Source organism: Momordica charantia (genome assembly GCF_013281855.1).
Source record: "Momordica charantia cultivar OHB3-1 chromosome 8 unlocalized genomic scaffold, Mcharantia_2.0 BLBB01000008.1, whole genome shotgun sequence".
Taxonomy (NCBI): domain Eukaryota; kingdom Viridiplantae; phylum Streptophyta; class Magnoliopsida; order Cucurbitales; family Cucurbitaceae; genus Momordica; species Momordica charantia.
In genome coordinates, this window is record NW_028275166.1 from 5,607,047 (window position 1) to 5,630,032 (window position 22,986).

Sequence of the window (22,986 nt, forward strand, 5' to 3'; positions counted from 1 at the left end):
AGAAGTCAATTAGATAAATTAAAGCTTCAAAGTTAAGAATAATTAAAGTACCAAAATTTTTAAAGGGTTTCCTTTTTTCCATAAAAACTTTTTTAAAAAATCCAATTTTAGGCAACATGACATATGGTGCCCTCAAGTCTCTTTATATCTTTGACCATATTTCTCTCTTCTTTCCTTCTTTCCTATTTAAAGCTCTCTCTTTCTCTATTTAAAGCTCTCTCTTTCTCTATTTAAAGCTCTCTCTTTCTCTACTGCTTTATTCATAACTTTATTTGTGAAAGGTTTCTCCACTCGTGCACCTCCCCATAACATCATTTCATTACAAGAAACATAGAATAATTCCTTGTTTCATAACTTAACGACTCGAACATTTGTTCTAAACATACCTTTTATAGTTCTAAGCTTCATTCTGTTGAAGACAATTTGAACATAGCTCAACTAGTTAAGACATATCATCGATCAGAAAGTCGGAAGTTCAAATCTCCACCGAATTTAAAAATTAAATTCAAAACCTCGAGCATAAAACTTAATAATTTAAGATCTCTTTGGCCTCTTCCACCTGACTTAGGATGGGTTCTTTTCTTTGTACGTAAGTGGGAGCAGGCCATGAACATAATAACACGAAAGTCATACATGCTATGATTGTTTTATCAAGATAAGAATTGAACTTCAACAAATCCCAAAAAAGCAATTTGCTATGATTGAAAACTTTATAGCTTATGGGTCCATCGTTTAGAATATTAAAGCAGTACCTTTATAAAGTACAAAGTCATAGCTGCAACTTAGGGTAAAAAAAAGAACCAAACTATAAAAGAATCAAAAAACAAGTATCCTTGATGAATTTACAAATAGTTTAGGGTTGTTCTACAATTATTCATATGAACATAAATTAGTTGGGGTCTCTTTCTTATTCCTGTTCTATGAATGAAGTGATTTCAAAATTCAGTCCACATTTTTCATACTAATCTAGATACCAATTCTACTTTTCTTCTACCACTACTTTCTCTTCTAAATCCCAAACAGGCAGTGGCAGACAGATAAACAATGATAAAAGAAATTCTATGTTAGAGACAGTTAAACTCACTGGCGTAGTTAAACTCACTGGCTTGCTCTAAGGTATAGGCACAAAGCTGCAGAGTTCTTCTATAGTTTGATACTTCCAGCAAGCTTGCCTTTTCTTCTCTCTATGGTCCTTCACTGGTGAGTTTCACAATGTTCATACCTACTCAGAAGAATGTGGTGACATTAATTTAGTTTTGACACATGAAAGCAAAATAAAATAGCATTCAGCTTAAGGTTCTGCTTCACCATTGTTTCAGTTTCTTATTCCCTGCAACAAAATCTCATTAGTCCAATTATTTGACCATCCTTTTCAACTTCAATACATGAACTATTTGAGTCAAAAGTCTTTTTCTCCATGGTTTTTAAAAGGAGGTTTAAAGCAAACAAGATTTAAAGGTGTTGGGAAGAGACAAACCATTTGAACCAAAAAAGAAAGAAAGAGAGAGAGAGAGAGAGAGAGAGAGTACGCTTTCTCAAGAAAGGGGGATGAAATCCAAACCTTGCCTGGGTATGCCTTTCCATAACCACGACCCCCCCCCACCTTTTTCTTCTTTTTAACACAAGCGCCAAAGAAGCTAAAAGCGTTGCCTCATACAATTTGATTCCTGACCTCCTTGCTATCTATCAGGTTTGTATAATAGTGGCAATGGAAGGACATGGGTAGCCATGTACATGATTGATATCTTTATGCATCCCCACACTAAAGCTTCGTGTCTCAATGCTTTGACACCACTTTTCTTAGCCTTGTCTATAATCTAATCCGGCTTTATTTTCTTTCATAACTATGGTGGTGTCGTTTTTCTGACCAACGTAATCCAATTACTATGTTTGTTCAAGGATAAAGGATTTCACACTCAATACGCAAACCTGCTGTGCTTCTAAGTGGTTCACTTTTGCCAGAAGAGAGAGAGGAAGGTTTTGAGAGAAAAGTTGGTGAGAGTGAGATGAAATAGTCCTCAGTGAGTCCCACTACTAGTCCACTACAGCACTATGAACGATCGATCTCTGAAAGTGAAAAGGAAGAAAGAATATTTTCTGAGGCCCAATCAGCAAACGCTCATTAATCTTAGCTATTCAGGACCATAGGTGTTTCATCAGGCTTGACTATCTCCTCCTCTGGCCTGGACAAGGAATCCAGAGTAAATAAATTACTCTACTGAATCTGTCAATGGCTTTGGGCCTCAAGCAGATTCATAGGACAGAAAGTAATAGCATAGTTAATGTGGCATATACTAAATCCTATTGAAAAGGGAACAATTGAAGCCACATGCATGGAGGGAATCTCCTGAGCCCCTAACCCTTCTAGATTGTGATCAGATTCCCCAGAGATTCAGAAACCTAACTTAACTTCTTTAAACCAGTGACATTTTATCATTAAAACAAAGAATCACGGTAACAACACTATTTGAAAATTTGATCCAAGAAATCTAAACACAAAGTAAAACCAAAAACCAATGCAACGAAACTGAATAAAAATAAATGCATGAAAGGATCTTGTAGCAAGAAATCATCAGTGTAGACTACATTTATATGAATAAATTACATGCTAAAAGGGGAAATCCTAAAACTACTTTATATCTCTCACATTAGAAAAAGAGACCACAAGAGTAACTAAGATTTGATACAAAGTGGAAATAATGATACGACTGCAGAATGTTCATTGAAGAACGAATACCAAGTTGTGATATAAATACACTTCCAGATAAACATGTACACTTACTATCAATGAAGCGTGAGATAACTGAATTGTATGTTATTAGACTACATAAGAGAATGGTGAAAACAAAAACTATCAAAAGAATGAAGAATAAGCTGAAAATGCCCTCTTAATACTTACAGTTAGAAGAATTTCTGGAATTAATCAAATGCTCCGACAAGAAAAATTTTGACGATACTTTATCAGTAAATAGAATTGCATTCCCAACTTCAAGATGCCTTTCTTTTCTTCTTCAATGAGGATTCATATTCTAGCTCTATTCCATGTTCCAGCTCCTTTTCTATCCATGCTTCGCTGTCAACATCTGGGCTCATGGGTTGTACTTCCTTTATATTTGTAGCTCTACAAAGTTTTCTTCTCTTTATTGTCTCTCTGATTCGGCTGAAGTTTATCTTATTGTAGTCATTAGAAGCAGAAATAGAAACAGTTGTTGATTGTGTGATCTGATCAGGATAATTGTCCTCAGTGCTCCGGCAAATCCCAGTATCACCATTGTCAATGACACTACTTGAACTCCCAGCATCACTTGTCTGGCAGGGTAAAACTTCCACCGGACTGATGCAGTAATTTATATTTTCCTGATTGTGGCAACAATTAGGCATTACAGACTTGTTGCAGTCACTGGCCTCCGCCATGACATCATGACTATCAAGCTGATCAGAAATTGACACGCTGGATACACATGATTGGGAGCTATCAACCCTTGTCTGTCCATCTAAAACTTCGGGCTGATGAGTCTTCTTTTTAGAAGGTGGCAGGCTTTGTTTTCTGTCTTTCTCAAATAACTTCAACATTTGCTGTATGACCTCTGAAAGAAATTTTTTTTAAAATGATAAATGCCCTCAAGAAGCAACAATGAATAGAAGGGTAAGAGGAATATGTCATAATTGGAAGTAGCAGTGTTGCAACAGATTAAAACACTCGAGGGGAAAAATGGCACAAATAACTTACATTCTCTTTCCTTATTTAGTAAAACATGTATATCCATAATTCTTCTTTGAGAGAAAAAATTAGGGAACAATGTCATCACTCATTACTAACTTCTACACTGATTACTACTGAGCTATCATATATATCATGCTCATTTGAAGTCGATAATTGACAGGAGAGAAAATAAAATACCAGTATAAAGATTCATTTTAACAACCTTGTTCAATGTCATCACTCATTACTAACTTTTGAACACTGATGTACTACTAAGCTATCATATATATCATACTTATTTGGAATCAATAACTGGCAAGAGAGAATAAAATACGAGTATAAACTGTAAAGATTCATTTCAACAACCTTGTAACTGTTTTGGCGAAACATCAAACTCCATCCACCAAACTTTTCCTTTCTCTGAAGGTAATTTCACTTTTTGAAATTTGGAAGCAAGGAATATCGAACCAGCAGCAATATAATGGGGTTTGTACTCCAAGCACAATGTTGTACAAAGCCTACAAGTTCCATGACGTTGAAATTAACCTCTAAACGATAAACCAAAATTCACAAAAATATTACATCAGACTAGGACCAAGTAAACAGAATCTTGATGAGTAAGATGAAGAGCCTTACCAATCATTTACAAAATTCCAGGCCACCTTCCAAAGATCAGCATCCAGTCCCAATCTCTTTAGAGCAGTAACAAGTGGCTTGTAGGGAAGCTGAATATCAACATCAAATGCAAGGGTTGACAATAGAAGCCTCTCCCCAATCAAGATTAATTCCTTTTTTTTGTTGAATACTTCCTACAAGCAGAATGTTGCATTTATCCATTCAATAATTTCCTTTATGATACAAGGAGCATCAATAAAGGTAAATAAGATAACAGGCAGAGTAACGTACTTTTTGTCTAATTTTTTTTGTAGCAGAAGGATCCCATTTGTATATCAACTCATAAGCCACAACAACAACATCATTCAGAAACCGTGGTGTCTCTTCAATCTTACAGGCAAGGAACATACCTGCTGTTCCAATTGTCTGTAACAAATTACGTATTCAAGTCATAAAACTGAGTCCCGCACAACAGACATATAATCCATAAATTACTTTGTTCAAGCCAGAAGTCCAAATAGATTCATAAGCCTCAGCTGGTGTGTGTCGTATTATATAAATAAATAAATAAAATTAATTAATTAATTAAAAAAACCAAGGATATGGATGACCTCTTCTTTATTTGATCTTTTGCTTCAAAATTATATTTATTCTTATTTTGCATCTTCAAATCAGGGTGAAGCCATGCAGCCCCTAGAAGACTTAAAGATTCTCTTTATGGAAACATATTAAAGGAGAATAGTTCTTTGGGTCAGTGACTCTTGTGCTATTCCTTGGGACATGGAGTGAAAGAAATAAAAGATTCTTGAATATATTCAGAGAAGTCCTAAGGAAGTATAGGATCTTATTCTTATTTATTTTACACATAACCCAACTTTTCAGTGATGTTTGAGAAGTTACCAAGCAAAGAGGCTCCTTTTAAGGAACATTTCTAACCGAAATCCCTTCCACCACCTCCCCTTTACACACTTCCTTTAGAAATCTCCAGACATTTTCCAATACATAATCCAACCACTCTTGTTAAATCCTCCATGGAGATGGTAGACATCTCTACAAATCACCCAAAAAGAGTTGAGTTTTTTTTCCAAACAAAAATGGTCCCTTCATCAGACCATTCTTCCAGGAAAAACCAAGCTTTAAAGGACATTGAAGGAGATCCATCAGTGTCTATTCCAACAGATGAAATCGCGTCCATTACAATTCTAATATAAAAGAGGTGAATTTTCTTTTTCTTCGAACTTAATCAAGAAACCCAGTGAAACAACTACTCAACTAATGAAGACAGATTTATTTCCACGCTACACCTAATAAAAATGGATGGAAACTCAAAATGAAACTCCATTTTCACCAAGAGATATGGACGAGAATGAAAGAGAGAGAGAGAGAAAAGAAAACACTCCATCCAATTGGAGATGTCTTCTATTTATTTGTTTGTTTTCTTTTTAACTCCATGGACTAGAAATGAGTGTTCCCCATTCTTTTTTAAAATTTCATTAATCAATGAAATTGTTTCTTATCTAAAAAAAACATGCTTGATAATCCACCTACAATATGAAAAATCTAAAATGAACGCCAGAATAGTTGAGATACTAGAACATAGTCTTCACAGCTTGACAGCAATGATGAAATTATAGGAATGCATAACTAGATTCAATCATATGCTATAGCCTTCAATATTCCAAAGTTATATGTCACCTGATTTCTTCTTCCTTTTTTTATTAAATGAAAAACCAAACTTTTCATTAAGAAACATGAAAGAAAATACAAGAGCACACAAAAACCGGCCCACAAAAGGAGTCCAAAATCTAGCTATACAGAAAATAACTCCAATATGAAAACATAAGGCCTAACTCATAGTTACAAAATGGATAGTTAGACAATGGCTTAGAGACGAACAGCCAAAGGGAAGAGTTGAACCTAACCACATTCCGCACCTCTTCCCAGGACCTCTCAAGCCCTTTAAAAGTTCTACCATTTCTCTCAAGCAAAATACCCCATAAAATATGAAGGAAAGAAAACATGCATGCCGAAGGATTATACCCTTATCTCGAAAGGGAGGGTTTAGACAAAACCCCCTCCTACCCAGTGTTTTCAAGGCGCACTTCAAAGCGACAAGTCCTTTGATCGCCTTGAGGCGAGAGGCAATACAAAGGTGACGCCCGAATGAAGCGTGCGCACCTTAATAAATAAATAAAAATTATATATATAGTGCATAAATTTTATAGTAAACATAGTTTAAAAAATAAATACCAAAATAGTGTCATAGTAAATGTCAACAAGATACATAAAACAACCAAATTCAATAAGTTTAGTTTGAGACGGGAGCGGCGACGGTGATGGTCGGAGATGGGAGTGGGCGATGGCCGGAGATTGAGGGCGGTGAAGGTGAATGTCGAGAGGTAGAGAGAATGGTTAGAGTTTGTGGACTGAGGTATTTCGCGAGGGAGAAAGGTTCTTTTAAAAAATACACATTAAAAATTAAAAAAAAAAATATATATATATATATATATATAAGGCAGATCGCCTCGCCTAAGGCGAGAGGCGCACAAAGGCGCACCGAGGCGAGCGCCCGATTGAAGGCACTCGCCTAGGCACCTTGCAAGGCGCACCTAGGCGAAATCGCCTCACCTCTCGCCTGAGGCAAGCGCCCAGGTGTGCCTCAATAACACTGCTCCTACCATAGCACAACGATCTCTAATTTCTATTGCAATTCATATTTACAAGGAAGTCTCCAATGCTAATCAATCAGATGGGTATGAATAATATAGCTCACATACAAGTTGTCAAAAAGCACTTGGAGTTACCATTAGTTACTCTCAAACGTAAAATTTTCTGTAAATAGTTCATAAATAAGAGTATGTCTTGTCTTATTTGTTCCCTCTAGCTTATATAAATCATGCACCACATATGTTGTTTTTCCTAGTAAACATTCTCATAGCATCATTGAGGATTAAAAAATAAATAAGTAAAGGTGTCAATTTTTGGAGCATGGAAGAAAAACTCAAAATCATCCAAGAAACCTGAGAAGAGGAAGAGCGCGAATTTTGTGATATTTTACTCCTGGTTGAGGGTGCTTCAATTACTAAAATAGAAGACATAAGGAGGTTGTTGGAAAGTGTTTTCAAATGGCTAGGTGCACAACCATCATGGGTGGCTCATTTAGTCCAAATGGGCTGAGGTAATTAAGAGGGAATGAATTCAAATCCCATGATAGCCACCTACCTTAGGAATTAGTAATTCCTATGTGTTTCTCGATACCAAATGTTGTATGGTCAGGCGATTGCCCCGTGAGATTAGTCGAGGTGCGAGTAAGCTGACCCGGACACTCACAGATATCAAGAAAAAAAAATTTCTAGGTGCACCCAAGTCAAGAGTCTCTTGATTGCCCAAGGCAAGAGTCACTTGATTGCCCAAGGCAAGAGGTGACAAAAAGGCAATGCCTGAATGAAGTGGGTGTGAGACGTACCTTAATAAATTTTTAAAATAAAAAATATATTATGTATGTATAGTGTAAATTAATATGGGAAAAGCCTTAAAATTAAATTTGACAGGTCAAAATGTCAATTAAAAAACAAGGAAGAAGAAAAAATTAAAATTATAAGAAAAACAGAATGTTTTTTAAAAGAATAATAAAGACAAAACGAAAAATTAAAAAATAATAAAATATTTGTAAAAAAATAGGGGAAAAATAATAGCATGCCCTTATTGAGTTATGAACCCAAGTTGATGCAGCTTATGCTTAAAAGTAGAAGAGAACATCAATCATCTATTCTTTTGTTATGTACCCCAAAAATGGATTTTTGTAGGTGTTTCAAGGATTCAGTTTCACATGGGCCTTCAACTTTTCAGAAAAATAATGTTTTCTTGAGATTTATGGCATTCAGTCAAAAAAGATGGCTAAATTATCATGGTTAACATGGTCAAAGCTGCTTTCTGGGTTTTGAACAAAAGGAAACCAACGTAGTTTTTAAATAAAGCAAGCATTGTAGGAGAAAAGATTTGAGATCGTCAAATACTATGTGGCTGATTCTTGGTGGAGGAGTTATTTTCCTTTACAAACAATTCTACTTTTGGGACTTGGAAGGTTATTTGTGTAACTATTTTCAGGTTGTTCTACAGTGCGAAACTTTAGTATTTTCTCTTTTAAGGAAACTTGAGAGACTGTTACATTTTAACTTCACAATGTAACATCACAAATATCAATGGCTTGCTATGGAACCTCAGAACACAAATCTTAAACCATCAACTTACCTGCCAGTCATTTTTAGCATGGGATTGAAGCATATAGAATCGGTGGCACACCATCATTGCACTTGCAATTGTTACTTGAGGCCTGAAAAAGCAACACATCCACATGAAAATTTGGAAGAAATCATGATTAGTGCCATAAGATAAAATACACACAAACATACATTCATGATTAGTGCCATAAGATAAAATACACACAAACATACAACCATCAATATTTTAACAAAACAAACCTGCTACAGAAGAAGAGAAAAAAAGGAAAAAACCCCATTCCTTTGGAGGTCCTTAAGTGAAGATAATCTAAATGGCTCAAAAGTTATATGAAGAATCATCCATTATAAGAAAGATTTCTCACCTAAAAGAATACAGCAGAAGAAATAGTTGAATCTACTTAAATATGAACAGAGAAGTTCAGTTGAAGAAATTTTCTAGCAATAATTGAGACCGCTTGAGAGTTGGACGGTGATGGAGGTGGAGAATCTGAAGAATGATGGTAGGTAGGGAGAGAGTTCATTATACAGATAAGCAAAAGGCAGAGTTCATACAACAGAAATATAAAATGGTGATTTTGAAACCAGGTATGCAGAACCTTGAAGAGGTGGCCATTCAGGTCATCATAATAGATCATAGAAATGTGTTAACAAAACATATTTCATCAGCCTATGGCATTGACAAAGGCTTGGTGTTCCTGTTCCAGGCTCCAGCCGACATCACCCAGCGTTTGCACCCATCACCATGATCTGGATATCCTAGCTCAAATATGGGTTTTCAACTCACTCCTTATATGGTCAATTTCCCAACAAAATCAACAACATGGCTATGATGAAACTATGAAATCATTGACCAGGTAAGATAATGGACTGAGAAACAAAACTTGTGGATGACTGAAGAATGAAGATAGCTAGATCTGCATACATAGACCAAATAAACAACTACAAGGAGAGGTAATTTTACAAATTTCTCAGGAAGTGCTCAGAAAGAATATAAGTTAAAGACATGCATAACTGTCACATAAATGGAAATTATTGAAGTCTTACACTTTCAGCTTCATGCCAAGCTCTTGAATAAATGAGCAATATGACTTCCGCAGTTGAGACTCTTTCTTGAAATCCACTCCATCCTTCCTGGATGGAGAATGATTTTCAATTTCCTGTTTACAGAAATACCATTTGCGTGCAGAGATCAGATGCTCTTCCTGCACACAAAGGCTAGGTGTATTTCCTGGATTGCCGTTCTCAAGACGATTCTGGGACAGCTGTCTTGCCATGCTCTCACTCTCTCAACTCATTGGATTGCATTAAACAAACTCAGCAGTGACCATGACCGTGGAACAAATTATCGTTCCCTTCCCTCAAAGATTGATAAAGACTACCTGCATAAACATAAACAATCGTGGAGCTGACCAATCAACTTAAGCATTTCCTAAGGCTGCATCACTTGCAATAAAGCACCGCACTTTTCAAATCCATCCCTTTCTTCTCTCCTTTTTCTAACCAGAACTAGTCTACTAAAAACCCTTCGCAACATCTACGTAAGATTACGACACATGATTGGAAAACTAACTCGGACAAATACAGCCATATTCTTTTGCTAAAAACAGACAAGCAAAACTAAAGACACCAACTCATCCAGAAAAAAAATGGGGGGGGGGGGGGGGGGGGGGGAACCCTACATTTTAACCGTTGAAGGGCTCTTAAGAATCACGAACACGAGAGGAAAGTCGTAAAATAATACCCCAATTCCAAGCTGATAACTTGAAGGGGTGAAATAGGTATCTCTACGATTTCAGACTCAACCCATTATTACTATTGACAATAAATAATCAACCGATTCTAAAAGAACCCAGAAATTGTTGCCGTCCGCCAAAACAGGAGGGCAATTAGGTCAAGGAGATGAATACCTGAAAAACGTGAGAATATTAATTGGGTCGGGAAGTGCTCCAGCTTCAAACGAAACCCTAGATTCCGGTCACCGTGGAAGAAGTCTGTTGCAGAAAGACCAGATTCGACTGGACTTGAGTTGACTCGGTTCCTTCGGAACCACGCAAGACGCGGAAACTTAGGTTAATCGATCGATGCTTTTTTCCAAATTGGCGGCGAACACAACGATCTTCGACAGTGGGAATATGACACAGAATCCGCCGCGCCAAAATCGTCGGCGAGCAATAGCGCGAGAGAAGACGTCGTCGAAAAACGTTAGGGGATTCTGTAAATATCTACCATTATTTTACGAAATACTTGCCTTATCAAAAATTTAAATTAATTATTAATCTTTTTAATAAACATTTATAGTTTGATTTAATTATCAGCATAGTAAAATAAAGAATATATAATATACATATTCTTAGTTTTTTTTATTTTTTATTACAACATTATCTAAATCTTCGACCTAAAAAAATAAATAGGTTTCATTTATCGTTAAACATAGTTCAATTGACTAATGAATTCGATTCTTATAAGCTCTATTTATTTGTTATAAATTACAATGAGAATGAACTCAAATGAGAATCAATTGAAATCAAATCCATCGGTATAAGAATGTTACTTTGATACTGTTTACCAACAATTTTTTAGGATCAGAATCAGAATTCCTTTGAGAATCAATTGATGTAGTTTGCTAAAATTATCTAAAATTAGAATCATAATTAGGTATGACAATTATTAATATACCTATTTCTTCTTATTTTTTATTTATCTTATTGCTGATAGCAAGTATTTTTTATCATGACAATTTATTTAATATTAATAAATAATAAATAATTAAAATAAAATTACAAGTTTTATTACAACCATCCTCATTTAATATAAAATATTATTGAATTTTATTTTTATAATATTTAATAATAATTAACTCTATTTTTGAAAACCTATTGATAATAATTCGTTAATAATAATAAAATTATAATATCTTCTAATAAAATATCGTTAACTAATAAAAATGATATACATTTTATTAGAATAAAAAATATTAGTATCATAAGTGAAAATAAATAAAAAAATGTATATTAAATAAAAAGGTATAGACCTTATTAAAACACTAGAGGGAAATAACAAAAGTAGAAAAATAATTCCAATTAATAAACGGGACCCACGGTCAAAGCGAACATAGTTCAATAATAACTGAGATGTAGGATATGAATGAGATTGCTCCGTTTTAAGGATGTAAATGAACAAATTGTATGGGTCCCATCATTTGATTTCAGTTCCTACAATTTGATAAACACATCGACGAGAATGAAAAAATTGATTTTCATTTATTAATTCTCATTTTCCTTGAAGTAAATATTGTCGTAGTTCCTAATCTTCTTAAAATATTAAGCGTAAGTTTGGAACTAAAAATAGTAAAATTGAACTTTTGAATGTGTTTGATACACTACGAAATTGTAACTTTCAATTTTGTATTTAACAGGTATTTATCATATTCAATATTATGTAGAATTCTTGAATTTATTAGATACAATTTGAAATTAGAAACTTATTAGATACAAAATTAAAAATTAAAGACATTTTCAAACTTCTGACACCTATTAAACTAACACAACTTTGTATAATACATTTTGTTTAATGGAAAAACATATCAGATACAACATTTTAAGTTGATGGAGTAAATTATAATTTGGATAGGAAAGTTTAGCTGCATTCTTCTTTTTCATATTTCAAATTATTATCGAAAAGAAAAGTACATTTTGGGGTGATTTTTTCAAACAATTGTTTTTGGTGAAAGCATACTCCCTCCTAAAGATAACCGAGTTTTTCAAAAAAATTGTTTATTCAACCGGATGAGAATAATGGAAGGATAATCTATTTTTTCTTTTTATGTTGTTTACCAAATTATATAAATAAAATCAATTATTAGACTCATCTCAAATTTGGCAACTCATTTATCTTTCTCCTCCACCCTCATCAAATATTGATACCATAAATCTATTGCAATTACTTTACTACTACCATTTTACCTCTCTTGTATTAATGAGATCCACAATTTTTTAATTAATTGTTCTATACTCCTATTTTTTCTCATTTATGCTACTAATAAATTTCCTTATAATAAAAATCTTTACTACTACCATTTTACCTCTCTTGTATTAGTTGATGTGATTATGTGATTTTATTATCAAATATTGTAAAATATTTACTTTTAACTTTTACTTTGTTATTATAATTTTTTAAAATATAATTCATTATTATTAAATATTAGAATAATGAAATTTAGTAATATTTTGTATTAAATAAGTGCTGTTATAATAAAAGAATATTTTAGTTGATGAATTTTATTTTAATTATTAATTATTTATCAATATTAAATAAATTGTTATAATAAAAAATATTTACTATCCGTAAACGAGCATAGCTTAGCGATAATTCACTAAAAAGAATAAATAAGTATACTAGTAATATTTTTGATAAGCAACCTGAAAGGACTCCGATAAGTAAGAATGACCTAAGTACACTAATTAATTACGTGTTTATCGTAAGGTTGATTTTTAAATATTTTATAGTGTTTTGGAATTTATAGAATTTATTTTGTCTTACCAAAATAAATATCTGAAATTTTTCAAAAGTGTATTTTTAATATCTTACAAAAAAATCATCTCATACTCATCATAAATATTACTAAGTTTACAATAGCAAAATGCAATAAGTTCTAGAAAAAAGTAGGGCCCCATGTAATTATTTGAGATATATGGGTAACACTGAAAAATATATAAATATACGATCAAAAGAAGATTAAATTTATAAATTTGTGTAAATTACATAAAAATAGGTTAGGTTGGGTTCAATTAACCTCGCACGCCCCGGTAAATTCCAATTGGGCCGAAGCCCAATTACTGGATCTGACGGCCGAGTCGTTCCACTGGGCTTTCAGGAATAAGTAGGCCCGTTAAAGGGGCTACTATAAAAATCCGACCCTTTTTGCAATTTACAATACTTTTTGGCCATTTTTTTAAAAAATATAGATAGAGGACCTACCTAAGAATAAAAGTATTAGTTAATTTTTTTTTTATATTTTATCACGACCACAAAAAAAAAAAAAAAGCAGCAAACCTATAACCTGATCAGGTGTATCAATTCTACCTTAAATTTTATTAAATATTATAATATTCATCATAGATGTTGCGATTTTTATCATTGTTGGAAAAATTATTGAAAATAATACTCTCGTCAAATGCATTATAAAACATATATTTAATATGAAATTGACATAATTAAAACAAAACGATATTAGAGCTTTTTTATGTTCAAAATTTGTTAATTTTGATGGAGTTATTTAATAATTGATTTTATACATCAATGAAACTTAATTTTGTGTTAAACTTGATTTTAATTAAATGAGTAACTTTGGGAAATCTTTTACATTGTTTTTTTTTTGTTAAAGTTAATGGATGAATTAGCAAAAATTAAATAGATAAAAAAATTGTAACACTTACCTACATCTAGGGTCAATTTAATGAAATTAAAGCTTATGATAAAAACATGTAGAAGGGAAAAAAGTGAAAATTTCCCAAAAAGTAATTATTATTTTCATGTTAGTATATACAAATCCTACATAATTGCAGCCAAATAAAAGCTAAGATTTGAAATTGTATGACAAAAGAAAAATATTTGCAATGCAACTATCAACCTAAGGTAAGGGCATGAAACTTCCGAGGAACTTTTCATCAATTAGATAATATAGTTCTTATAATATAATAATTATGCAAATTCATGGTTTATATCATTGTTACCAAAGCATAAAGGTTCTAATTTTTTATTAAAAGGTCACGAGTTTGAATTTCCATTTCCATATTTTATATTTTATAATAATTCAAGTGTTAGAAGGTAAATTTATTTAAGACGGAACTGAAACTTCACAAGTTTACTTTTTTATATAAAATATTTCAATTCCAAAAATTTAGAGGAATCAATTAAAAGTAAATTACACAACTTAAACATTTTATCTTTTTGAATTACAACAAATTAAGTTGTCTTCCTCCTTTATTCTTTGCTCCACTTCAAAATTAATAATAATCAATTTGGTGACGACCTCAAAACTGCTTATAAAATATCATTTTCTATAAGACACGTTATCTATTTGAAAATGTGTAATTTTGCATTTTAATTGGTTAAAAAAAAACACATGTAATGTTGTGAACTCCTTGTGTCTTTAATGGCAACAACTTTTAATTTAATTATAATTAATGACAATTAGAGTTTAAAGCTTGTTTTTAAAAATGCGTACAATTTTTACTCCCACTATTTGCATTATTGTTTCATGACGATCAATAGGGCAATTCCAATTTTAATGGTGAAATTAAATAATCACACCGAATTTCACGTTTTTTATTTTCTTATTCAAAATTTCTTTAAATAATAGGTCATGTGGCATATAATATTGACATATTTTGAAATATTTGATAACACTGAGATGAAAAGTTAAGGATGTGGAGATGTGACTTTTTTTAAGGATTGATATGTTTAGAGACGAGACTTAAAATATGTGATATTCCCACTAATAAAACAAGAAAGAAGATATGGTTAGAGTTAATTAAACCAAACATTGAATTACAACAAATTAATTTGTGATGATAATAAATGTCGTCTACAAAACGTCTTTTTTCATATGTAATATTGTCATCAATTTTTTTAAAAAAAATATTATGTTGTCTTGTCATAAGTAAATTCTCTATTTTTCTCATTCAAATATCGTGATTTTAATTTATAAAAAGGCAATGGGGAGTCATATTTAATTTAAGAAGTTTTTTTTTTCCTCTCAATTGAACAGTGTTAGAAGAATCATTCTTAATTTTTAAATACAAGAAATATATTTAGATGTAGTTATTTTAATTGATTTGCTCTAGGAATAGGCTTTAATAAAATAACAAAAAAACAAAAAATGGCTATATACTAAAAAAAATTCATATAGACTCTTGCAATAACATTTTTTTCTTTGACTTTATGTATCAACTATAATTCAAATAATATAATTTATTTGGTCTTTGTATTTCCTAAAATAGTCAGTTTCTCAATTTAGAAGTCTAGAAATAATGATAAGAAACAAATGACATAATTTTCTTAGAGCCAAAAAAATTCCCAAAATCCTACCGCCCGTTCAAAAAATTGACTCATTCGTGCATTCCTATGTTTTAAAACGTTTTTAATAGATCTTTTTAACTTTAAAAAGTTGGCTTTTAAAAATTTCCAAATTTGTTTTAATAATTTCCCACAATTGCAAAAGCGAGTATAACTTAGAGGTAATTGACATATATCTCCAACAACAAGATTGTGAGTTTGATCTGCATTTCCACACGTTCTAAAAAAAGTATAATTTCCCACAATTAACTCCGATCAACCTAATCTTGATTTCATGACACACCAATTATATTATATCTAAGAATTCAAACACATGATTATTAAACAAATAGAATCATCACGAGGTGATCTATTAGCTAGACACAAACGAAAAGGTTGAACCTATTGGGATTAAACACAATCTTCCAAATTTATATACCTATGAGAAACATTTTCGAAATTTTAAAACCAAATAGATACCATCCTCAAATTATACCACTAATAATTAACCCTCATCATTTTTTTCCCTTCAACAAACCCTTTCTCCATCCTCTCATCATGGATGCATCAAAATCTTCAAAGCAACAAATGATGAAATAGGAAAAAAAAAAAAGAAAAAGAAAGAAAGAGATGTGTGAAGAGAAAACTAAAATGAGAGAGTGGACACCTTAGAACATTCCATTAAAACCCTAGTGGGATGAGAGTGTGTGCGCCTTTTTTTTTCCTTCTTTTTTTTAATGTGTAAACAAATCAACATGTTTTGATTGGAATGTTTTTTTTTTTTTTTTTGCTGCCAAACTTCATAATTGAAGTTTGGTGTGAAGACAAAAAAAAAAAAAAAAAATCCACACAATGGAGTGGAGCTCTCCCACATGTGTGCCACTCCCAACTATAAAAATGTGTCCAAATTATTGAAAGGCCCTTCTACACATTCTTTTGATAGGGTTTGGCTCTTCTACTCTTTCAAAGGACAAAATTGGTTAGAAAATATATTGAAATCATCATTAAACTCGTTACAAATCTATCGATTTAAACTCTTGGGTGTGTAGTTCTGATAATAATGGAATGATTATTGAGATTGGAGGTTTTGAAAATTTTTGAATTCCTGCGATGCAACATTATATTTGGTAGAGATTTGACATAGAATCATGATATATGCGTGGTTAATAAATTCAAATATCCGTATAGTTTAAATTTATGAAATGTTATATTCTTCCTATTCATATAATTGGTTAGTTTAACAAAATTATGTCAAGTTAGATTATGTATAAATGTAATACTAATCATATACCTAAATGAAAATATATCCTTCTTTTAAGTACGACAGATGATTTGTGGATGAGAGATCGAACTTTTGGCATTTATGGAAGGATCGTCGTGAGTTTGGTGAAAATATATTCTTAATGTTTATGGCACATATGGTAGTTAACTAGTTGTTAGAATCCATTATTACTTTTGAATTTAATTAGCAAAATGTGAGGCATAAGTTTTCTCCTAAACTTACCAATTTCATAAAATCGAACATTAAATTCGAACAAGTAGTGCAAATTTACCTTTTATTAGACTTCCAAATTCAAATGTGTAAAATCTGTCTCGATATTTATCAAGTCTAGACATAAAAATATTTTTTCTTCCTTTCAATTAAATCAAACATCTAGATTAATTACTCAACCCTATAAACTATGATTCACCAACTCATTTTGGGGTCATGAACAAGAGCCTAAATCCCTCCAAAAAGTAGACATCAGATCTCTAAATATACAACTCCTTATTCCTTCTTCATTCCTTTCTTGCTTTAGAACTTTTTTTTTTCCTTTTTTTCTTTTGCTCTTCAATATAGGTATCTATATCTATGAGAGAGAAGAGACCTCTAGTCATTAATTAGAGAGAAGAAAAGCACTAGTTTATGGTTTGAAAGAGAAGGTATAGTTATAATTATGGAAGAATCATTGGACCCATCATTAATTAAACAACCAAACATTACTTGAAAAAAGTAGAGATGTGTGGTAGGTAGTTTAATTATCTTTTCCTATTATTTTTTTAAAATAACATACCATCTGTCTAGTCAGACAAAATATAAGAAGTAATTCTTTAAGTAGGTAGTCATCATGAGTTTGAATTCATTCTCTCTTAATTAAGTCTAGTCTTTTTGGATTCAAAGGAAGCATAGTTCAGCGGTAATCGACATATATCTCCAATCAAGAAGTTGTGAGTTCGATCGCCCATCAATTACTATTGAGTTATGCTTGCTTTAAAATATGCTAACCACGTCAGTGCTCACTTGTTGGATATTTTATTTATACAAATAACAATTAAAAATAGGTAATTGGGTTTGTAAATGTGATAATATTAATTAAACTAGTTGATTGGTATCACTTTTTTGTTTTGGAATATTTTTATTAATAAATTACAAGAAGATCGAAAGTGGAGGGATGCCACGCCGCAAAAGCCAAGTTTGGCCCTCCTTTTTTAAGCAAAATGCATTCAACCTTTCAAAGATATGCTTTTTTATCCTTTTGCATCTTACTAGGGGATGTTTAATCATTTTTGTATTAGATTTCAAATGTTGTATTATAGCCTATATACTTTTGAAAAGTTTATTTTAGTTTGTCGATTTTAATTTTTAAATTTTTAAAATGTCTACTTTAGTCTTTAATGTTAGAAAAATAATCATTTGGATATCTATTATACTTTTGTCGTCTCATTTCATTATCACGTTAGTCAATTTTTGTCTCTCTCATATATGCTAATGCCAACATGAAATTTTGCTACATATTTGCTAGAAATATTAGTTTATCACTAAACATGGTTAAAATTTGTTTAACACTCATTAACGTTGGAGATTATTTAAATAATAAGTGAATGTATCAAAATGAAGAATGAAAATTTTTATAATTGAGATGAGAATCTCAATTTTAAAAAGTAAAACTCTTTCTTTTCGTCCCTCTCTTTATTCTTTGTTGGAGGATGCTATACCCACATCATAAAGAATCTCAATCTTATGAACTTTTTATTTTTTTAATATGGAAAAAACTAATAAAGGATTGAAAATTATTTTAGTAAATTAAAAAGTACTTTGAGGGTCGGTTGAACTAATTAATTAATTAATGCATAAATTATTAATCAAAATATTAGAGGTTGAAATCCTCCTACACACCACGTGTTATTCAAAAGAAAAAAGAAAAAGAAAATACTTTTAGAATATTTAAAAAATTACTACCAAACGTAAGCTTCAATATTCCATTTATCATGCATATATAATTTGCAAAGAATCATTTATAAATTTATTGTAGACACATTATTTGTAAACTTTAAAATTAAGGTTGATTTTCAATAATTGGCATAAGGTAGCGTTAATATTGACGCGACACTAATAAATAAACAAATTTAGCAAAAGCAGTGCAAGAACAATTTGTAATTTTTATTTTTTCAGACGAAACCATTTTGTTGTCCATTATTATTATTATTAGTATTATTATTAGTATTTTCATCTTGAATTTCATGGTCATCGCTACTGTCACAACATTGGTTCATGTAAAACTCAAACTTGTGGGCGACGGTTTCCGGCACCGACACGAGAACTCTAACGGCGGCGGAATCTCCGGCGACGGGCAAGAAGAGGCAATAGATGTCACTGGCGAGTGGGCCCATATGGAGCGGCTTCCCTTCGCCGAAATCCAAATCCTCAAGCCCAAGTTTGGCCCACTGGGAGATCACCAAGGTCGCCGACATGTCGGTTCTCAGGGTACGGTCGTCCAACATGTCGACCAGGGATCGGACGTAGGCGTCGGTGACGGAGGACTTGGCCTGCTGGACGAGGCGGACGGCGTGGTGGACGTTGGCGGCGGCGGAGGCTGCGGAGAGGTCCTTGACGGAGGACTGGGCGCAGGCGAGGATGAAGGCGTTGCCGTAGTAACCCGGGGGGGGGATCGGGGAGGAGCATGCGGCGGCGGACGTTGACGGAGAAGAGGAGGTTGACGGTGAGGGAGGGGGGGAGGGGGGCGGCGGAGAGGAGGGAGTGGACCCAGGACTGCCACGTGTGGGCGGCTACGGCTTCGAAGGAGGTGCACTTGAGGGAGGGGGAGCAGCGGCGCTTGAGACGGAGAATGTGGGCGGCAGAGAAGGCGACGGAGACGGGGCGGAGAGGGAGGGAGCGGAGGAGGGAGAGGAGGAGGCCGTCGTGAGCGTGAGGGGTAGTTTTGGAATATTGGGGGTGGGGGAAGGTGACGTGTAGGGGGTTACGGGGTTTGAACACGTGGCGGACGTGGAGGGGTTTGATTGGGAGAGGCTGATTGGGTTTGGTGGTGACGTGGGCCCACGCATGCAAAAATTGTGACGTCCCCACGCCGTCCGACAGGCAGTGGTTTATTCCGGTGCATAGGATCATCCCTCCACAACGCAGCTTTGTCACCTGTCCATAAACCCAACGACTAAAATAATTAAATAAATTCACCCTTTACTCTAATTCCTCTCAATTTCTTTGTATATTTTTCACCATCCTAAAAAAAAGTTCTTTTAAAAATCGTGGCTCAGATTTTAAAAATATATCTTTTTATAAAAAGAAAAAAAATTAAACAAACGTGATGGAAGTAGTGCTTTTGTTTAATTTTTGCAAATAGGTAATTAGAAATGAAACGGTTGTCAGATGTCAATATGAGTTTAGCTCAGCGATAATTGATATTTGTCTTTGATCAAAATATCATGGGTTTGAATCTCCAACTCTACTTGTTGTTCTAAGAAACAAAATTATTGTCAAATAGGAACTATGAATAATTAAATTTTTAAATTTTGTTTGATAACCATTACGTTTTTAGTTTTCTACTTAAAAAATTTATGCTTGTTTGTTTACATTTTTTTTGTATGTTTTAATATTCTTAAAAAAACAAAACTATTTTTTAGAAACTATATTTTTTTTAATTTTCAAATTTTAATTTAGATTTAGAAAATACTTTTAAAAAGTAAAGGTAAAATAACAAAATATAGGTTTACAAGTTTAATTTTCAAAAATAGAAAATAAAAAACAAAATGATTCAAAGATTACATTATTTATTTAAGGATTTTAGGTCACATTAGGTTTGGGTATTTTTAGTGATTGGATTTGAGCATTTTCTCCCTGAAAAAGCAGTGGTAAGAATGTATTAATTTCACCATTCCCAAATTGATGATACCCTTAAAAAAAGTTGCATTCTAAATTCCGTACTTCAATCAATAAGAAAAGAAAAGAAAAGAAAGCAATTGAGTGGGTGTAAGTAAAAGGGAAAAAATTATCTTTGATATTATTCTCACATTATTTTTCCCCCAAATATTTAACGGTTCAAAAGCACGAGCACCACGTTACGATAGCATATGGAATGATTTTTCATATATTTTGAAGACGTGACATTGGACGGGCTAGGATGTTTGATGGAAAAGAAAGGTTTTGATGTGGGTGGGAGAGCCGAGGCCAAGGCCAACTACCTTTTTATATAGTTGCAACTTTTTAATCTATTTGATGTAACAACAATTGGGCAAAACCTCAGATGGCATCGAAAAAAAAAACCATCACTCTCTCTTGTTCAAAAACACAATTTTTCTCACCAAAAAAACAGACTTATCTTGTTAAAATGATTGCTAGTGGAAAGAAAATTGTAGAAAAGAGAAAAAAAAAAAAGGAACCCCACACTTATAAAGCACAGACAAGTGACAAGCCTCCTCTGAGTCCTCTCTACCACCCAAAAGCTGAGACTGACCCAACAGATAAAGAAGAAAAAAAGAAAGAGCAACTGTTTGGAGAGTGCTTGAGAAAATTATAAAAGGAAAAAAGTTATTTTTCCATCTAAAGGAGGAGAGGGTGTTAAAATTCTTTTAGTAGTGAAAGTATCAATGTTTTAGGAGAATCGAACCTCTGACTTCGAGGAAAAGAACATATGTCAATTTATGTTCATGTTGACTAAAGTATCGGTTTAATATTAGATTTTGATGAAATGGGCATACTTTTTGATGTGGTTTATTTTCGCGGTTAAAGGTAGGACGACTCAAAATAAATCACATTAAAAGTCAACGGAATCTCTCAAGACTCATGCGTAGGTTAATTGATCAAATTGAAAGTGGGAATTAAATTAATAAAATGAGTTTAGAATAATAATAATTAATGTCTAACCTGAACAACAAGGGGAGGAATATCCAAGAAACCGAGAGCTTCGAACCGGTAGAGCAGCTTCCTCCACGACCGATTGGGCGTGTCCGCCACTTGAAGGAACTCCTCCGCCGTGATATCCATGAACCCGTCCGCGAAAACCACCCCTTCCCCGTTACACTCCACCTCCAGCTTCTGATCGCCGCCGCTGCAGGCCCGCAAGCGTCCGGCGAAGGGGTAGTACTCGTCGAGAACAATGGCGAGAGAGTGCTTGAGGCGGCAGAGGCTGACGGCGCGGCGGAACAGGAAGACGTATTTGATGGAGAATCTGAGGAAGTTCTGGTCGTCCAGATTGGAGAGGTAGAGGGAGTGTTTTGGAGTGGGGCTCGCCGGCCGGATCACCACCGGCGGGTTCAGGCACACACAATCAGGCAGCTCCGGCGATTTTAGCATCATTTTTTTTTTTTTTGGGATTTGTGATGTGAGTTTGTTGGAGAGGGGAGTGGGACTTTGTAGAGGAGAGGGATATGGAGGCTGGTGGTATGGTACGATCAAATTCCTTAGAGAGAGAGATGGGTTAAAAAGGGGCGTGCGCATTATACTCAATTAAAGTTGCCACCTTTTTCTTTTTTTAATTACAAGTTTGGTTCTCAAATATTTTGGATGAAAGAAGAATAAGGGTATTGAGAAAAAGCAGTTTTTCGAGTATCATATAATAAATCTCCATCTCTTTTGAAGGGCTAGTTTGGAGACGAACCAAAACACCCTATCTATGCCTGCAGATAATAATACGAAGGACAATATTTAGCTCCTGACCAATTATAACACACCATTAAAAATTGACAACTCGTTATTTAAAGAAAAAGTATATACATTTGCATTTTCTTTTTCTGTTTGGTCGTGACCCTTTTGACTCATCAATCTTGGTTAGATCTCATTTTTAAACTGGATACTGATGTGAGCTTTTGGCCTATAATACCATATTAGTATTATCAGGGTCACCTCAAAATCAATGAAAGTAACTCATGTCTATTATAAACCCTTGTTATTGTCTTTTCTATGTGGGATTCTTAACAATAACAAGACGGGTCTTGACCGGTAAAAAAGTATGTATTTACTTAATAAATGAAACTTGATTTGATTAAGTCAAGGATAACTCAATGATCAAGGTATCTACTTCCTCTTGTCATGATATTCAATTTATCCCTCCACATTTACTGTATTAACGAAAAAGTATTGGAAGTAAATTTATAATT

General features: G+C 33.3%; 1 protein-coding gene and 1 pseudogene across 5 annotated transcripts; both read right to left on the reverse strand.

Moving 5' to 3' along the window:
• Positions 1 to 788: 788 nt before the first annotated feature.
• On the reverse strand, positions 789 to 10,785 carry LOC111013981 (cyclin-T1-3). Of its 4 annotated transcripts, XR_002601787.2 has the most exons (9): positions 10,467 to 10,785; positions 9,604 to 9,938; positions 8,570 to 8,651; positions 4,610 to 4,744; positions 4,340 to 4,512; positions 4,070 to 4,221; positions 2,900 to 3,587; positions 1,562 to 2,183; positions 789 to 1,222 (listed from the first exon to the last, which is right to left on the reverse strand). XR_002601787.2 is itself a non-coding variant. In XM_022288559.2 (7 exons), the coding sequence occupies exons 2-7, from the start codon at positions 9,831 to 9,833 to the stop codon at positions 2,989 to 2,991; spliced, it is 1,371 nt and encodes a 456-aa protein (XP_022144251.1). In that variant the 5' UTR covers positions 9,834 to 9,938; positions 10,467 to 10,785; the 3' UTR covers positions 2,692 to 2,988. The 4 variants fall into 4 exon arrangements, 1 of the variants encoding a protein (XP_022144251.1); XR_002601785.2 differs by lacking the exon at positions 1,562 to 2,183; XR_015793291.1 differs by lacking the exons at positions 1,562 to 2,183; positions 9,604 to 9,938; positions 10,467 to 10,785 and adding exons at positions 8,922 to 9,046; positions 9,156 to 9,575.
• An 8,154-nt stretch (positions 10,786 to 18,939) lies between these two features.
• Positions 18,940 to 22,300, reverse strand: LOC148209422 (alcohol acyltransferase 9-like; annotated as a pseudogene). Its single transcript, XR_015792664.1, has 2 exons — positions 21,755 to 22,300; positions 18,940 to 20,026 (listed from the first exon to the last, which is right to left on the reverse strand). The product of XR_015792664.1 is annotated as an alcohol acyltransferase 9-like (transcript).
• Positions 22,301 to 22,986: the final 686 nt, after the last annotated feature.

Coding starts and splice junctions, on each gene's coding strand:
- LOC111013981 (XM_022288559.2), bottom strand. CDS start 9,833: ATGGCAAGACAGCTGTCCCAGAATCGTCTTGAGAACGGCAATCCAGGA. Junction 4,222..4,339: donor TGGAATTTTGTAAATGATTG/GTAAGGCTCTTC, acceptor TGGAACTTGTAG/GCTTTGTACAACATTGTGCT. Junction 3,588..4,069: donor TTCGCCAAAACAGTTACAAG/GTTGTTGAAATG, acceptor AATTTCTTTCAG/AGGTCATACAGCAAATGTTG.